This window comes from Salvelinus namaycush, chromosome 25 (assembly GCF_016432855.1).
Source record: "Salvelinus namaycush isolate Seneca chromosome 25, SaNama_1.0, whole genome shotgun sequence".
In the NCBI taxonomy this organism is placed as follows: domain Eukaryota; kingdom Metazoa; phylum Chordata; class Actinopteri; order Salmoniformes; family Salmonidae; genus Salvelinus; species Salvelinus namaycush.
This window is the reverse complement of record NC_052331.1, coordinates 34,871,092-34,889,407: the sequence shown is the minus strand read 5'-3', so window position 1 is coordinate 34,889,407 and position 18,316 is coordinate 34,871,092. Positions and strand designations below refer to the sequence as shown.

The following is an 18,316-nucleotide window of genomic DNA, read 5'->3' as shown; positions in this document are numbered from 1 at the left end:
GATCTCCCTGGGTCGCCCCATCTGTTTACAGATTTATAGTACCCCCCCTCTCTCCTTCAGTCCCTCCCTCTATCCCCCCCTCTCTCCTTCAGTCCCTCACTCTACCCCCCTCTCTCCTTCAGTCCCTCACTCTACCCCCCTCTCTCCTTCAGTCCCTCACTCTACCCCCCTCTCTCCTTCAGTCCCTCACTCTACCCCCCTCTCTCCTTCAGTCCCTCACTCTACCCCCCTCTCTCCTTCAGTCCCTCACTCTACCCCCCCCCTCTCTCCTTCAGTCCCTCACTCTACCCTCCACCCTCTCTCCTTCAGTCCCCCACTCTACCCCTCCCTCTACCCCTCCCTCTACCCCTCCCTCTACCCCTCCCTCCACCCCTCTCTCCTCCCTCCCTCCCTCCCGCTCCCCCCCCCTCCCCGCCATCCCACAACACTAGAATAAGCCTTAATCCTGGACTAAAAACATTCTCTGTATCTCTGAAAGCCCTTTGTGGATCCAGGACTAAATGAAATATTTGTCTGAGAAGCGTCACACTAACAGAGAGTAACAACAAGGAGAGTAGCACGCACAGAGCTGAGGTCAAGGAGACCTCACAGAGCTGAGGACAAGGCCAAGGAGACCTCACAGAGCTGAGGACAAGGCCAAGGAGACCTCACAGAGCTGAGGACAAGGCCAAGGAGACCTCACAGAGCTGAGGTCAAGGAGACCTCACAGAGCTGAGGACAAGGCCATGGAGACCTCACAGAGCTGAGGACAAGGCCATGGAGACCTCACAGAGCTGAGGACAAGGCCATGGAGACCTCACAGAGCTGAGGACAAGGCCATGGAGACCTCACAGAGCTGAGGACAAGGCCAAGGAGACCTCACAGAGCTGAGGACAAGGAGACCTCACAGAGCTAAGGACAAGGCCAAGGAGACCTCACAGAGCTGAGGACAAGGCCATGGAGACCTCACAGAGCTGAGGACAAGGCCATGGAGACCTCACAGAGCTGCGGACAAGGCCAAGGAGACCTCACAGAGCTGCGGACAAGGCCAAGGAGACCTCACAGAGCTGCGGACAAGGCCAAGGAGACCTCACAGAGCTGAGGACACGGAGACCTCACAGAGCTGAGGACAAGGCCATGGAGTTATGACAGTCTCATCATTGGTCATGCACGGCAGACACACACAGCTGTAGCAGACACACGCACAGCTGTAGCAGACACACGCACAGCTGTAGCAGACACACGCACAGCTGTAGCAGACACACGCACAGGAGCACATAGCTGCACACGCACACACCTGCAGTGCTGTAGCATGTGGGTTATAATTTAACTCAGAATAAATAACGTCTGGAAAAACCTAGAGGACTTAAAGTAATGTAGGTTAAAGGCCATCATCAAATCTTAAACCTTTAGAGTCGTAGCCATAAATATATGGGTTGAAAATGGCGGATTTGGGCACTGATAAACACCTACATTGGAACGCTGTGGCCGTACAGTAATATGCTATACATGATGTGAGCTCTGGCTCTGCGCTTCACAGCTCTGTACGTGTTTTGACTGACAACCGTTCTAAAGTTGAGCACCTCGCGCAACACACAACAAAACAAAAAAAGTTTCTGATATATATAAAAAAAAATTTTAACAAAACCCTGATCTGTACTTCTCCACAACTTTGTCCCTGACCTGTTTGGAGAGCTCCTTGGTCTTCATGGTGCCCCTTGCTGAGTGGTGTTGCAGACTCTGGGGCCTTTCAGAACAGGCGTATATATATACTGAGATCATGTGACAGATCATGTGACACTTAAATCAAGTCCATCTGTGTCCAGTCTAACTAATTATGTGACTTCTGAAGGTAAATGCACCAGATCTTATTTAGGGGGAAAGGGGGTGAATACATATACATGCACCACTTTTCCGTTTTTTTATTTAACCCCCCCCCCATTTCACTTCACCAATTTGGACTATTTTGTGTATGTCCTGTACATTAAATCCAAATAAAAATCCATTTAAATGACAGGTTGTAATGCAACAAAATAGGAAAAACGCCACGGGGGATGAATACATTTGCAAGGCAGTGTAATTGTGTGATGACGAGGATGCAGGGTTCTGTTCCAAACAAAACAAGTGTGCTTGCTTCCTCAACGACTCAGCTAGGAGAGATAAAAAAAAGAAGCACCTTATAGTTGAAGACTCTTTCTTTGAGTCATAAAACTACATTGAAATGACTTAGAAACTGTGAACACTTTGGAGAGTCGTGTGTCCACTTGGAGACACCAGTTAGTCCTCTCACTCAAACCCTTGTAGTATTTTTTTTGTTTGTTTCATGTGTCACCTACACCACATTGTCCAGGAATATTCTTATGTTACTGAATGTATCACAGTATATTCAGATGTCGCTATTAATAAATGCTGTGAAAAGTACATTAAATGTAACTCCACTTCACAGCTCTGTATGGGTTTTGGCTGACATTAAATGTAACATTCACATCAACAGTGTAATGTTTGGATTCAGTCTGGTCGGGTGAACTGTTGTGTCCTCATCTTTTGGTCGAATCATTTCCCCATTATCTCTAAACTGTTCTCGTTCATTTGGTACCATTGTTATACATTTGCTTTTATAGTTCTTCTGTTAGAAACGTTTCAATTTGGCCCTATCCGTATAGGCCAATTCCCACGAGTGTAAAGGGTTAAAGTGGTGAACAACATGGAGAGTATGTCCACTGAAAATGTTTTAAAATGACAAAGATGTTTAAATAAAAAGAAAAGATGTGGTTAAATCCTGAAACCAGAAGGAGAGACAGAGTCACTGAAAATGTTTTAAAATGACAAAGATGTTTAAATAAAAAGAAAAGATGTGGTTAAATCCTGAAACCAGAAGGAGAGACAGAGTCACTGAAAATGTTTTAAAATGACAAAGATGTTTAAATAAAAAGAAAAGATGTGGTTAAATCCTGAAACCAGAAGGAGAGACAGAGTCACTGAAAATGTTTTAAAATGACAAAGATGTTTAAATAAAAAGAAAAGATGTGGTTAAATCCTGAAACCAGAAGGAGAGACAGAGTAACATGAAGGAGTGGGAAGGGCCATAAAGCTTCTATTTCATCATACAAGCAACCAACCAATCAGAATCCACCAAAGAACAAAAAAATAAAAACCTGACAGTAGAAGCTAGAATAGACACGCCAGAATACTGAAACACAACAAACAGTTTGTGTGGAACGTTCAGATACAAACATATTACACAGAACATGCACGCATCTCTGACATGTAGAGTGAGGGATCATGCCGGCTCTATTCACTACATTTCTATCTGCAGCGTTCAACGTGTCGAACCCCTCTTGAACCCAACCTTTTCGCGTGTGTTTTGCAGTTATGTTGACGTGGCAACCAGAGGGGCACGCCCAGAGCAGCACAACCCACTCCTCTGACCTAGATAGAACAGATTGGACCGGCCTCTGTCTACAAACACATGACAGGAAGTAGTGAAATCTAGGCTACATCCCTGAGTTTTAGTCTCTCTATGACGGCAACACTTCCTCATTTTAGAAGCTTTGAAGAGGTTGGTCAATCACATGATTAAGTTTGGATGACTTTAGAGATCTGATTCAGATTGATATTAATTAGTAGGTTAATTAAATGTATCTATCGGACTGATATATTTGCAGAACTACAGCGCTAGAACTACAGCTAGAACTACAGCTAGAACTACAGCTAGAACTACAGCGCTAGAACTACAGCTAGAACTACAGCTAGAACTACAGCTAGAACTACAGCTAGAACTACAGCTAGAACTACAGCTAGAACTACAGCGCTAGAACTACAGCGCTAGAACTACAGCTAGAACTACAGCGCTAGAACTACAGCTAGAACTACAGCTAGAACTACAGCGCTAGAACTACAGCGCTAGAACTACAGCTAGAACTACAGCGCTAGAACTACAGCTAGAACTACAGCGCTAGAACTACAGCGCTAGAACTACAGCTAGAACTACAGCGCTAGAACTACAGCGCTAGAACCACAGCTAGAACCACAGCTAGAACCACAGCTAGAACCACAGCTAGAACCACAGCTAGAACCACAGCTAGAACCACAGCTAGAACTAAAGCGCTAGAACTACAGCTAGAACTACAGCGCTAGAACTACAGCTAGAACTACAGCCAGAACTACAGCGCTAGAACCACAGCGCTAGAACCACAGCGCTAGAACCACAGCGCTAGAACTACAGCCAGAACTACAGCCAGAACTACAGCCAGAACTACAGCGGAGGTTTGTGAGGATGTGTCCTACATCCTACATCTAGACATTAACTCTATGTATCTACTGTCCTTCCAGGACGGGTTTGCCACTTGCAGACAGTGGCAAATGCATTGGAATCGCTCAGCTAATGTATGCACACAGGACATCTGTTTCTGTTAGTAGCCTGTTAGTGTTTCAGAAGCAGGACTCAGTGCCAGTAGGGGGGGAGCAGACCGTGCCAGTAGGGGGGGGAGCAGTGCCAGTAGGGGGGGGGGGGGGGGGGGAGCAGTGCCAGTAGGGGGGGGGGGGAGCAGACCTCAGTGCCAGTAGGGGGGGGAGCAGACCGTGCCAGTAGGGGGGGGAACAGTGCCAGTAGGGGGGGGGGGGGGGGGGGAGCAGTGCCAGTAGGGGGGGGGGGAGCAGACCTCAGTGCCAGTAGGGGGGGGGGGAGCAGACCTCCGTGCCAGTAGGGGGGGGAGCAGTGCCAGTAGGGGGGGGGAGCAGGCCTCAGCGCCAGTAGGGGGGGGGGGGGAGCAGGCCTCAGCGCCAGTAGAGGGGGGGAGCAGGCCTCAGCGCCAGTAGAGGGGGGGAGCAGGCCTCAGCGCCAGTAGAGGGGGGGAGCAGGCCTCAGCGCCAGTAGAGGGGGGGAGCAGGCCTCAGCGCCAGTAGAGGGGGGGAGCAGGCCTCAGCGCCAGTAGGGGGGGCAGGGCTCAGCGCCAGTAAGAGATGTGCTGATGATGATGATGGGGGGGAAGCAGGAGCATGCCGAGGAGAGATGGAGGAAGATGAGTGGACTAGCTTCCAAGCCCAGCCCAGCTGACCACAACCGAACCAAACCACATACGGTGGTCTCCTTACCTGGGTCAGTCCTCTCCCTCAGGTGTGATCTCTGTCTCTTTATGAACCACTACTTTGGTCACTGACATGTCAGGGTGCTGCTCTTTGGCCTCCTTTATGGCTTGGGCCAGAGCCTGGGGGTGCAATACCATACCAATACCAGGAGAGGGAGACAGAGAGGGGGAAGGGACGAGGGAGGGAGTGACGGGAGGAGGTGGGGAGGAGGGAGGGAAGGTGGGGAGGAGAGAGGGGAGGAGGGACGGGAGGTGGGGAGGAGGGACGGGAGGTGGGGAGGAGGGAGGGGATGTGGGGAGGGGAGGTGGGACGGGAGGGAGGGATGGGAGGAGGTGGGGGTGCAATACCATACCAATACCAGGAGAGGGAGACAGAGAGGGGGAAGGGAGGTGGGAGGGGAGGGAGGGAACAGGGACAGGAAGGAGGAGGTGGGTTTGAAGGGACGGGAGACGGGAGGAGGAGGGATGGGAGGAAGGAGGTGGGGTGGGAGGGATGGGAGGAAGGAGGTGGGGTGGGAGGGACGGGAGGAGTTGGGGGTGCAATACCATACCAATACCAGGAGAGGGAGACAGAGAGGGGGAAGGGAGGTGGGGAGGAGGGAGGGGAGGTGGGGAGAAGGTGGGGAGGGACAGGAGGGAGGGGGGACGGGAGGTGGGGAGGAGGGAGGAGGGACGGGAGGAGGTGGTGAGGAGAGACGGGAGGAGGAGGGACGGGAGGAGGTGGGGAGGAGGGACGGAAGGGATGAGAGGGAGGGGGGATGGGAGGAAGGAGGTGGGTTTGAAGGGACGGGAGGGAGGAGGGATGGGAGGAAGGAGGTGGGGTGGGAGGAGGGACGGGAGGGAGTGGAGGTCAGTGAGTGTGTCTAGTAGGACTACTTGTTACAGGGTAACCTACTGGTTAGTAGTAGTCTACTACTCTAGTTACATCAACCAGACAATTCAAGTGAGATAACATTACACAGTAAAATACATCCATTATATTCAGTCATTATTGTCACTTTATAGCTGAGAGAGGTTTGGGGAAGTTAATATCTTCTCCAGATTCACGATACATTTGTCATCCTCATCTGTATACGTTCAAAATAATCAAATGACAAGTCAAATATAAATTAAGACAAAGAAAGAAATGTGATTAAGAAAGAGAGACAGTGACCTGATCATGGTCGAGATCTCCTGCGTCTCCTGTAATGACAATCCTCTTCTCTATCCTGGTCTCAGAGATGCCTCCTTTCACCGTCTGACAGCAGAACGGATTGATAGGAAGGAATAGAACGTCAGGAAGGAGACGGAAAAGCAGAACGGAGTGACAGAAGGTTATGAAGAAAAGCTGTTACTATGCTGATAACCAAGGACCTTAAACAGCATGAAGGACAACGAGAAATAGTGAAAGACTCAGCAACTCATTGAAGGAGTCACTGAAGTTCAATGGAAGTTTAGAATGTTTATAATGGGTTATGGTTAGAAACAGTGGTAATTGGTTTATAATGGGTTATGGATAGAAACAGTTGTAATTGGTTTATAATGGGTTATGGTTAGAAACAGTTGTAATTGGTTTATAATGGGTTATGGTTAGAGACTCAGTGGTAATTGGTTTATAATGGGTTATGGTTAGAGACTCAGTGGTAATTGGTTTATAATGGGTTATGGTTAGAAACAGTTGTAATTGGTTTATAATGGGTTATGGTTAGAAACAGTTGTAATTGGTTTATAATGGGTTATGGTTAGAGACTCAGTGGTAATTGGTTTATAATGGGTTATGGTTAGAGACTCAGTGGTAATTGGTTTATAATGTATTATGGTTAGAGACTCAGTGGTAATTAGTTTATAATGGGTTATGGTTAGAGACTCAGTGGTAATTGGTTTATAATGGGTTATGGTTAGAGACTCAGTGGTAATTGGTTTATAATGGGTTATGGTTAGAGACAGTGGTAATTGGTTTATAATGGGTTATGGTTAGAAACAGGTGTAATTGGTTTATAATGGGTTATGGTTAGAGACAGTGGTAATTGGTTTATAATGGGTTATGGTTAGAGACTCAGTGGTAATTGGTTTATATGGGTTATGGTTAGAGACTCAGTGGTAATTGGTTTATAATGGGTTATGGTTAGAGACAGTGGTAATTGGTTTATAATGGGTTATGGTTAGAGACAGTGGTAATTGGTTTATAATGGGTTATGGTTAGAGACTCAGTGGTAATTGGTTTATAATGGGTTATGGTTAGAGACAGTGGTAATTGGTTTATAATGGGTTATGGTTAGAGACAGTGGTAATTGGTTTATAATGGGTTATGGTTAGAAACAGTTGTAATTGGTTTATAATGGGTTATGGTTAGAGACTCAGTGGTAATTGGTTTATAATGGGTTATGGTTAGAGACTCAGTGGTAATTGGTTTATAATGGGTTATGGTTAGAGACTCAGTGGTAATTGGTTTATAATGGGTTATGGTTAGAGACTCAGTGGTAATTGGTTTATAATGGGTTATGGTTAGAGACTCAGTGGTAATTGGTTTATAATGGGTTATGGTTAGAGACTCAGTGGTAATTGGTTTATAATGGGTTATGGTTAGAGACAGTGGTAATTGGTTTATAATGGGTTATGGTTAGAGACAGTGGTAATTGGTTTATAATGGGTTATGGTTAGAGACTCAGTGGTAATTGGTTTATAATGGGTTATGGTTAGAGACTCAGTGGTAATTGGTTTATAATGGGTTATGGTTAGAGACTCAGTGGTAATTGGTTTATAATGGGTTATGGTTAGAGACTCAGTGGTAATTGGTTTATAATGGGTTATGGTTAGAGACAGTGGTAATTGGTTTATAATGGGTTATGGTTAGAGACTCAGTGGTAATTGGTTTATAATGGGTTATGGTTAGAGACAGTGGTAATTTGTTTATAATGGGTTATGGTTAGAGACTCAGTGGTAATTGGTTTATAATGGGTTATGGTTAGAGACAGTGGTAATTGGTTTATAATGGGTTATGGTTAGAGACTCAGTGGTAATTGGTTTATAATGGGTTATGGTTAGAGACTCAGTGGTAATTGGTTTATAATGGGTTATGGTTAGAGACAGTGGTAATTGGTTTATAATGGGTTATGGTTAGAGACAGTGGTAATTGGTTTATAATGGGTTATGGTTAGAGACTCAGTGGTAATTGGTTTATAATGGGTTATGGTTAGAGACAGTGGTAATTGGTTTATAATGGGTTATGGTTAGAGACTCAGTGGTAATTGGTTTATAATGGGTTATGGTTAGAGACTCAGTGGTAATTGGTTTATAATGGGTTATGGTTAGAGACAGTGGTAATTGGTTTATAATGGGTTATGGTTAGAGACAGTGGTAATTGGTTTATAATGGGTTATGGTTAGAGACAGTGGTAATTGGTTTATAATGGGTTATGGTTAGAGACAGTGGTAATTGGTTTATAATGGGTTATGGTTAGAGACAGTGGTAATTGGTTTATAATGGGTTATGGTTAGAGACTCAGTGGTAATTGGTTTATAATGGGTTATGGTTAGAGACAGTGGTAATTGGTTTATAATGGGTTATGGTTAGAGACAGTGGTAATTGGTTTATAATGGGTTATGGTTAGAGACAGTGGTAATTGGTTTATAATGGGTTATGGTTAGAGAGACAGTGGTAATTGGTTTATAATGGGTTATGGTTAGAGACTCAGTGGTAATTGGTTTATAATGGGTTATGGTTAGAGACAGTGGTAATTGGTTTATAATGGGTTATGGTTAGAGACAGTGGTAATTAGTTTATAATGGGTTATGGTTAGAGAGACAGTGGTAATTGGTTTATAATGGGTTATGGTTAGAGAGACAGTGGTAATTGGTTTATAATGGGTTATGGTTAGAGAGACAGTGGTAATTGGTTTATAATGGGTTATGGTTAGAGACTCAGTGGTAATTGGTTTATAATGGGTTATGGTTAGAGACTCAGAGGTAATTGGTTTATAATGGGTTATGGTTAGAGACTCAGAGGTAATTGGTTTATAATGGGTTATGGTTAGAGACAGTGGTAATTGGTTTATAATGGGTTATGGTTAGAGACAGTGGTAATTGGTTTATAATGGGTTATGGTTAGAGACTCAGTGGTAATTGGTTTATAATGGGTTATGGTTAGAGACTCAGTGGTAATTGGTTTATAATGGGTTATGGTTAGAGACTCAGTGGTAATTGGTTTATAATGGGTTATGGTTAGAGACTCAGTGGTAATTGGTTTATAATGGGTTATGGTTAGAGACTCAGTGGTAATTGGTTTATAATGGGTTATGGTTAGAGACTCAGTGGTAATTGGTTTATAATGGGTTATGGTTAGAGACTCAGTGGCAATTGGTTTATAATGGGTTATGGTTAGAGACTCAGTGGTAATTGGTTTATAATGGGTTATGGTTAGAGACAGTGGTAATTGGTTTATAATGGGTTATGGTTAGAGACTCAGTGGTAATTGGTTTATAATGGGTTATGGTTAGAGACTCAGCGGTAATTAGTTTATAATGGGTTATGGTTAGAGACTCAGCGGTAATTGGTTTATAATGGGTTATGGTTAGAGACAGTGGTAATTGGTTTATAATGGGTTATGGTTAGAGACAGTGGTAATTGGTTTATAATGGGTTATGGTTAGAGACTCAGTGGTAATTGGTTTATAATGGGTTATGGTTAGAGACGGTGGTAATTGGTTTATAATGGGTTATGGTTAGAGACAGTGGTAATTGGTTTATAATGGGTTATGGTTAGAGACAGTGGTAATTGGTTTATAATGGGTTATGGTTAGAGACTCAGTGGTAATTGGTTTATAATGGGTTATGGTTAGAGACTCAGTGGTAATTGGTTTATAATGGGTTATGGTTAGAGACAGTGGTAATTGGTTTATAATGGGTTATGGTTAGAGACTCAGTGGTAATTGGTTTATAATGGGTTATGGTTAGAGACAGTGGTAATTTGTTTATAATGGGTTATGGTTAGAGACTCAGTGGTAATTGGTTTATAATGGGTTATGGTTAGAGACTCAGTGGTAATTGGTTTATAATGGGTTATGGTTAGAGACTCAGTGGTAATTGGTTTATAATGGGTTATGGTTAGAGACAGTGGTAATTGGTTTATAATGGGTTATGGTTAGAGACAGTGGTAATTGGTTTATAATGGGTTATGGTTAGAGACAGTGGTAATTGGTTTATAATGGGTTATGGTTAGAGACAGTGGTAATTGGTTTATAATGGGTTATGGTTAGAGACAGTGGTAATTGGTTTATAATGGGTTATGGTTAGAGACAGTGGTAATTGGTTTATAATGGGTTATGGTTAGAGACAGTGGTAATTGGTTTATAATGGGTTATGGTTAGAGACAGTGGTAATTGGTTTATAATGGGTTATGGTTAGAGACAGTGGTAATTGGTTTATAATGGGTTATGGTTAGAGACTCAGTGGTAATTGGTTTATAATGGGTTATGGTTAGAGACAGTGGTAATTAGTTTATAATGGGTTATGGTTAGAGACAGTGGTAATTGGTTTATAATGGGTTATGGTTAGAGACTCAGTGGTAATTGGTTTATAATGGGTTATGGTTAGAGACAGTGGTAATTGGTTTATAATGGGTTATGGTTAGAGACTCAGTGGTAATTGGTTTATAATGGGTTATGGTTAGAGACTCAGTGGTAATTGGTTTATAATGGGTTATGGTTAGAAACAGTTGTAATTGGTTTATAATGGGTTATGGTTAGAAACAGGTGTAATTGGTTTATAATGGGTTATGGTTAGAGACAGTGGTAATTTGTTTATAATGGGTTATGGTTAGAGACTCAGTGGTAATTGGTTTATAATGGGTTATGTTAGAGACTCAGTGGTAATTGGTTTATAATGGGTTATGGTTAGAGACTCAGTGGTAATTGGTTTATAATGGGTTATGGTTAGAGACAGTGGTAATTGGTTTATAATGGGTTATGGTTAGAGACAGTGGTAATTGGTTTATAATGGGTTATGGTTAGAGACTCAGTGGTAATTGGTTTATAATGGGTTATGGTTAGAGACAGTGGTAATTGGTTTATAATGGGTTATGGTTAGAGACTCAGTGGTAATTGGTTTATAATGGGTTATGGTTAGAGACTCAGTGGTAATTGGTTTATAATGGGTTATGGTTAGAGACAGTGGTAATTGGTTTATAATGGGTTATGGTTAGAGACAGTGGTAATTGGTTTATAATGGGTTATGGTTAGAGAGACAGTGGTAATTGGTTTATAATGGGTTATGGTTAGAGACTCAGTGGTAATTTGTTTATAATGGGTTATGGTTAGAGACTCAGTGGTAATTAGTTTATAATGGGTTATGGTTAGAGACTCAGTGGTAATTGGTTTATAATGGGTTATGGTTAGAGACTCAGTGGTAATTGGTTTATAATGGGTTATGGTTAGAGACTCAGTGGTAATTGGTTTATAATGGGTTATGGTTAGAGACTCAGTGGTAATTAGTTTATAATGGGTTATGGTTAGAGACCCAGAGGTCAAAAAGGGTCAGCTGATGAAATGACCCCTGACCTTAGTGATGTGCGTGGTCGTGGTGGTGCTGGTAGTTTCCGAGGTGATGGTCTGTGCGCTCATCAGAACACCGGGTTCCACGTCGCCATCGTAGTCACCCTGTCAGAAGTCACGTGACAAACTCAAGATGAGTGTAAAGGAAAGGGAGGGACTACCTGAACCAGGAAGAAGATCTCACTGTTGCTTTCCCTTTCTCTTCTTCTTCTTACGGCGCTGCCCTAATGAACGCACCTCTGAAGACTCGTACGTGATGGTTTTCGTCTCTGTGTGGACTACAGGTACCTCCTTGGTGGTCGACTCCTCTGCTGGCACAGCCTCGGGTTTCTGGGAGATACCGGGAACAGAGGGAGAAGACATGAGAAGGACAGAGGAAGACAGGACGGAAGAACCCTAAACATGAATGGCTCTTCTGAATAGTATCAATACATGACAGTTCCATCTGCCATTTAGGAACCTGTGTGTGTGTGTGTGTGTGTGTGTGTGTGTGTGTGTGTGTGTGTGTGTGTGTAATAAGGACAAACACATGCTGGAATGGAGAACCTGAACAGAGAACAACAACATGAGCTAAAGCAAAAAAACAACATAATACCCTTAGTCAGAGGCAATAAAGTACAACCTATCAAACGTCCCCATGGAAACGGCCCCAATGGAAACGGCCCCCATGGAAACGGCCCCCATGGAAACGGCCCCCATGGAAACGGCCCCCATGGAAACGGCCCCCATGGAAACGGCCCCAAATCAAGTGTGCTGTTAATTAGGTCCCGTGATCTGTTCAATCTCCTTGATTATCAGTGGGAGAGTGTGAGTGTCCAGGGAGGAGACGGTGGTGAGGTTAGAGTCCCAGGCAGAGGACACCGGGGCTGGCTAAAGCTTAGCTCTTGAAGGGGCCAGGCTGGAGGTGTAGGTGGTGAGGTTAGAGTCTCGTCTTCCACCAGCTCATTGTCTTCTAGACCCTGCGAAGTGGACGTGTCCTTGTCTTCTAGACCCTGCGAAGTGGACGTGTCCTTGTCTTCTAGACCCTGCGAAGTGGACGTGTCCTTGTCTTCTAGTCCCTGCGAAGTGGACGTGTCCTTGTCTTCTAGTCCCTGCGAAGTGGACGTGTCCTTGTCTTCGAGTCCCTGCGAAGTGGACGTGTCCTTGTCTTCTAGTCCCTGCGAAGTGGACGTGTCCTTGTCTTCTAGACCCTGCGAAGTGGACGTGTCCTTGTCTTCTAGACCCTGCGAAGTGGACGTGTCCTTGTCTTCTAGACCCTGCCAAGTGGACGTGTCCTTGTCTTCTAGACCCTGCCAAGTGGACGTGTCCTTGTCTTCTAGACCCTGCCAAGTGGACGTGTCCTTGTCTTCTAGACCCTGCCAAGTGGACGTGTCCTTGTCTTCTAGACTCTGCGAAGTGGACGTGTCCTTGTCTTCTAGTCCCTGCGAAGTGGACGTGTCCTTGTCTTCTAGTCCCTGCGAAGTGGACGTGTCCTTGTCTTCTAGTCCCTGCGAAGTGGACGTGTCCTTGTCTTCTAGTCCCTGCGAAGTGGACGTGTCCTTGTCTTCTAGTCCCTGCGAAGTGGACGTGTCCTTGTCTTCTAGTCCCTGCGAAGTGGACGTGTCCTTGTCTTCTAGTCCCTGCGAAGTGGACGTGTCCTTGTCTTCTAGACCCTGCGAAGTGGACGTGTCCTTGTCTTCTAGACCCTGAGAAGTGGACGTGTCCTTGTCTTCTAGACCCTGTGAAGTGGACGTGTCCTTGTCTTCTACACCCTGCGAAGTGGACGTGTCCTTGTCTTCTACACCCTGCGAAGTGGACGTGTCCTTGTCTTCTAGACCCTGTGAAGTGGACGTGTCCTTGTCTTCTACACCCTGCGAAGTGGACGTGTCCTTGTCTTCTACACCCTGCGAAGTGGACGTGTCCTTGTCTTCTACACCCTGCGAAGTGGACGTGTCCTTGTCTTCTACACCCTGTGAAGTGGACGTGTCCTTGTCTTCTACACCCTGCGAAGTGGACGTGTCCTTGTCTTCTTTAACTTCCTTCATCCACATCTTTCTTGTCAGTACCTCAACAGTCCATTCTGGTTCTGGCACTGCATATGTAATGACAGATGGTTCTGGTAGTACCTCAACAGTCCATTCTGGTTCTGGCACTGCATATGTAATGACAGATGGTTCTGGTAGTACCTCTACAGTCAGTTCTGGTTCTGGTAGTACCTCTACAGTCAGTTCTGGTTCTGGCACTGCATATGTAATGACAGCTGGTTCTGGTAGTACCTCTACAGTCAGTTCTGGTTCTGGTAGTACATCTACAGTCCGTTCTGGTTCTGGTAGTACCTCAACAGTCCGTTCTGGTTCTGGTAGTACCTCAACAGTCCGTTCTGGTTCTGGCACTGCATATGTAATGACAGCTGGTTCTGGTAGTACCTCTACAGTCAGTTCTGGCACTGCATATGTAATGACAGCTGGTTCTGGTAGTACCTCTACAGTCAGTTCTGGTTCTGGTAGTACCTCAACAGTCAGTTCTGGTTCTGGCTGGGTGTCGGCAGTCATTACTGGTTCTGGATCAGCGTCTACAGTGAGTGGTTCTGTGTTTCTTCAGGGACTACTGGCTCTAGTTGTGGTTCTGCAGAATCAGTAGGACAGAGGCTCACCGTGGGTCCTGTAGACTGTGCTGTCTCAGCAGCCTCCTGTCTCCCTCCGGTCTCCTCTTCCTCCTCTTCTTCAGCCGGGCTCTGTCAGGGACAAGAGTGACGTCATATTACTTGACCTGTGGTAGAATCACAGTAGCTGACCTTATAGTAAAAATACAGGCTTACACAAGCATTTACAGAGAGACAGACACAACAAAAAGGTAGTCTATTGACAGACCAGTTAACAGTTACAGTACCACATTAGTGTCCTATTCCAGTTTTGTAATATTTAACAGTGCCTCCAGTGAATTTAAAACCGGACTAAATAATGTTGTTTGTAAATCCGACACAACATGACTGCTGTGACTGACGCTTCCATGACGACCAGAGCAGTGGTCACCTTGGTTACAGAGGAGGGGACCCATCCCAGTGAAGACTGATGGCGAGGCAGGGAGAGAGAAGGAGAGAGAAGGAGAGAGAAGAAGAGTCAAATCTAAAACGGAGAAGAATTCAGGAGGATGCAACATTACTGAACGTTGCAGACAGGAAGGGGAAAGGGTCTGATACAACATAGACCCATACAATGTTTCTGGTGGCAAAGTGAGAGAAGCTGCAGAGAATGTCAGGATACTAAGTAATGATGTCACTGCCAATGACCAATGACACAGCTGGAGGAAATACAATGGTGCTGAGCAGCAAAACAGTCATAACAAAAGCCTTTTAGCTGCCCACCCGAGGAGCTGCCCACCCGAGGAGCTGGTAGCTGCCCACCCGAGGGGCTGGTAGCTGCCCACCCGAGGGGCTGGTAGCTGCCCACCCGAGGGGCTGGTAGCTGCCCACCCGAGGAGCTGGTAGCTGCCCACCCGAGGAGCTGGTAGCTGCCCACCCGAGGAGCTGGTAGCTGCCCACCCGAGGAGCTGGTAGCTGCCCACCCGAGGAGCTGGTAGCTGCCCACCCGAGGAGCTGGTAAGCTGCCCCCCTGAGGAGCTGGTAGCTGCCCACCTGAGGAGCTGGTAGCTGCTCACCTGAGGAGCTGGTAGCTGCTCACCTGAGGAGCTGGTAGCCTGCATATAAAAGGTGATATACAGATAGTCTGTTTGGCAGTGTAGCCATGCAGGACAGAGCGTTACTGTATGTCTCAGTAATACTGGTTGGAGCACTGCTGGCGGGGTGGAGGGTAGCAGTGGTGCTGGGGGGGGGGGGGGGGGGGGGGCAGCAGCTAGGTACAGTAGGACATGTGAAGGAGGAAGCCTCACATGTAGCTTGTATTGTTTTATATACAGTACCACAGCTAGAGATCCAGGGGATGGTTTGGTGGCAAATTGACCGTCGGGGAAGGTCCACTGTGCTAGGTCGCTCACAGCTTCATCCAGGCCACACGATTCCTCTCTCTTTGGCGGTGCATCCTGGGTAATCAGCTCCGTCACCTTCTCACGTGACACGGTGGTGAACTCTGACCTGTCAACTGGAGCCTCAGTCTTCTGGAGTGAGTTAACACCACTCATTTCTTCATCAGTCTCAGTCTGGCTTAAGTTGAGAGATATCTCTCTCTTGTCGCTGGTCTCCTTAGACATGGCCTCAGCATCTACCTGACCACCGGTCTCATCTTCATTCGTGTTGATTATGGAATATTTCTCCTTAGATCTGGTGAGAGGATCGCCATCTAGCTCGTCATCTTCACCCTCCTTAACGCTTGCTGAAGTCCCCCCTCCTTTCTCCTGGTTGGTCTTGGTAACGTCTCTGCTGGCGTCCATTTTGTCTTCAGACTCCATCTCCCTCAGGATGATGAGTGTTCCTCTCTTGTCCAAGATGGCCGTAGAGACTTCCTGTCTGACTGTCCCTGGACTTATCTTCAGCTCTGGAGATACTAGGAACTTCTCTTCCTCTCTGTCCTCCTTCACTCCATCCGTCTCTCTGTCCGTCCAGTCACTGGTGACGTCTTCTAAGGTATCGGTTACAGTCATCAGACCACACCCCTGTGCTCCTGCAGTCCCCGCCCCCACATCACTAGAGTTCACCACGCCTGCAGCCTACAGGAAGAGACTTAGCTTACTGTGACCACACAGACACACAGAGAGATAGACACACAGAGAGATAGACACACAGAGAGATACAGACACACAGAGACCACACAGACACACAGAGAGATACAGACAGACACACTAAGGAGAGACTTAGCTTACAGTGACCACACAGACACACAGAGAGATACAGACACATAGAGAGATACAGACACACAGTGACCACACAGACACACAGAGAGATACACAGACGCACACACACAATGGATGTCTTGCCTCAATGCCATTGGCTTGTACCTCCTGCTTCATTTCTTCCTCAGCAGCAGGAACCTCCTCTGTCTCCTACAGAGAAAACACAGTTCTATATTATATATTACAACAGGAACTTCCTCTTGTCTCCTACAGAGAAAATACAGTTCCATATTACAACAGGAACTTCCTCTTGTCTCCTACAGAGAAAACACAGTTCTATATTATATATTACAACAGGAACCTCCTCTGTCTCCTACAGAGAAAACACAGTTCTATATTACAACAGGAACCTCCTCTGTCTCCTACAGAGAAAACACAGTTCTATATTATATATTACAACAGGAACTTCCTCTTGTCTCCTACAGAGAAACCACAGTTCTATATTATATATTACAACAGGAACCTCCTCTGTCTCCTACAGAGAAAACACAGTTCTATATTACAACAGGAACCTCCTCTGTCTCCTACAGAGAAAACACAGTTCTATATTATATATTACAACAGGAACCTCCTCTGTCTCCTACAGAGAAAACACAGTTCTATATTATATATTACAACAGGAACCTCCTCTGTCTCCTACAGAGAAAACACAGTTCTATATTACAACAGGAACTTCCTCTGTCTCCTACAGAGAAAATACAGTTCTATATTATATATTACAACAGGAACCTCCTCTGTCTCCTACAGAGAAAACACAGTTCTATATTATATATTACAACAGGAACTTCCTCTTGTCTCCTACAGAGAAAATACAGTTCTATATTATATATTACAACAGGAACTTCCTCTGTCTCCTACAGAGAAAATACAGTTCTATATTATATATTACAACAGGAACTTCCTCTGTCTCCTACAGAGAAAATACAGTTCTATATTATATATTACAACAGGAACTTCCTCTTGTCTCCTACAGAGAAAACACAGTTCTATATTATATATTACAACAGGAACTTCCTCTTGTCTCCTACAGAGAAAACACAGTTCTATATTACATAGTGTCCATGTTCTGTGAGTGTCCAGGTTCTTCTCTAGCGCATAAGACAGTGTCCCCATGCATAGAGTCTTCCCTGACCATGTGAGAGAACCTTGTGCCCCATCCATGCAGTTAGCTCGTCCACCCTGGATCTTACACTGATGTGGCCAGAGCAGTTGACCCCCTCAGTGTCTCGGTCACAGCCAGCGTACCCACGCATCGTACCCACGCAGTGTACCCACGCAGTGTACCCACGCAGCGTACCCACGCAGTGTATCCATGCAGCGTACCCATGCAGCGTATCCATGCAGCGTACCCATGCAGCGTACCCATGCAGCGTACCCATGCAGCGTACCCATGCAGCGTACCCATGCAGCGTACCCATGCAGCTGCAGCGTACCCATGCAGCGTACCCATGCAGCGTCCATGCAGCTGCAGCGTACCCATGCAGCGTACCCATGCAGCGTACCCATGCAGCTGCAGCGTACCCATGCAGCGTACCCATGCAGTCTAGTACTCCCTAGGTTCCCTGTTCTTACTGAGTCCTGTGGGGTGTTTAGTGGCTCTATCATGGGTGCCTCCTCCACTCCCTCGCTGTGGGAGCGTGTCGGAGGAGACGAGGACAGTCTCTTCTCCCACTCGGTCAGTCCCGGGGATTCAGCGCCACCTGACGTCTCCAGGAAGGAGCGTTTCAGCTCACTGATGTCTCTCTGATGTTTCACCAGCTCCTCCGACGCCTCTGTGTTCTGAACCACCAATCAGGAGCAGGATAGAAGGACGTGAGGTGCTGATCGACCAATCACCAAGCAGGATACAAGCAGGCTAAGCAGGAAGTAAGGTAGGCAACTAGGCAGGCAATACGAGGGTC

The 18,316-nt window shown here is 45.9% G+C and overlaps 1 protein-coding gene across 1 annotated transcript in view; it reads right to left on the bottom strand.

The window, feature by feature from the left end:
* LOC120019915 (band 4.1-like protein 3) overlaps positions 1–18,316 on the bottom strand; it is a 43,321-nt gene that overhangs the window by 2,047 nt on the left and 22,958 nt on the right. Inside the window, exons 7-14 of the mRNA XM_038963325.1 lie at positions 17,988–18,194; positions 16,500–16,565; positions 15,489–16,232; positions 14,224–14,304; positions 11,829–11,921; positions 11,598–11,696; positions 6,220–6,303; positions 5,074–5,186 (exon numbers count right to left, since the gene is read on the bottom strand). Of these exons, the coding sequence (XP_038819253.1) occupies positions 5,079–5,186; positions 6,220–6,303; positions 11,598–11,696; positions 11,829–11,921; positions 14,224–14,304; positions 15,489–16,232; positions 16,500–16,565; positions 17,988–18,194 (1,482 nt within the window). The 3' untranslated portion in view covers positions 5,074–5,078. The remainder of the gene's footprint in view (positions 1–5,073; positions 5,187–6,219; positions 6,304–11,597; positions 11,697–11,828; positions 11,922–14,223; positions 14,305–15,488; positions 16,233–16,499; positions 16,566–17,987; positions 18,195–18,316) is intronic.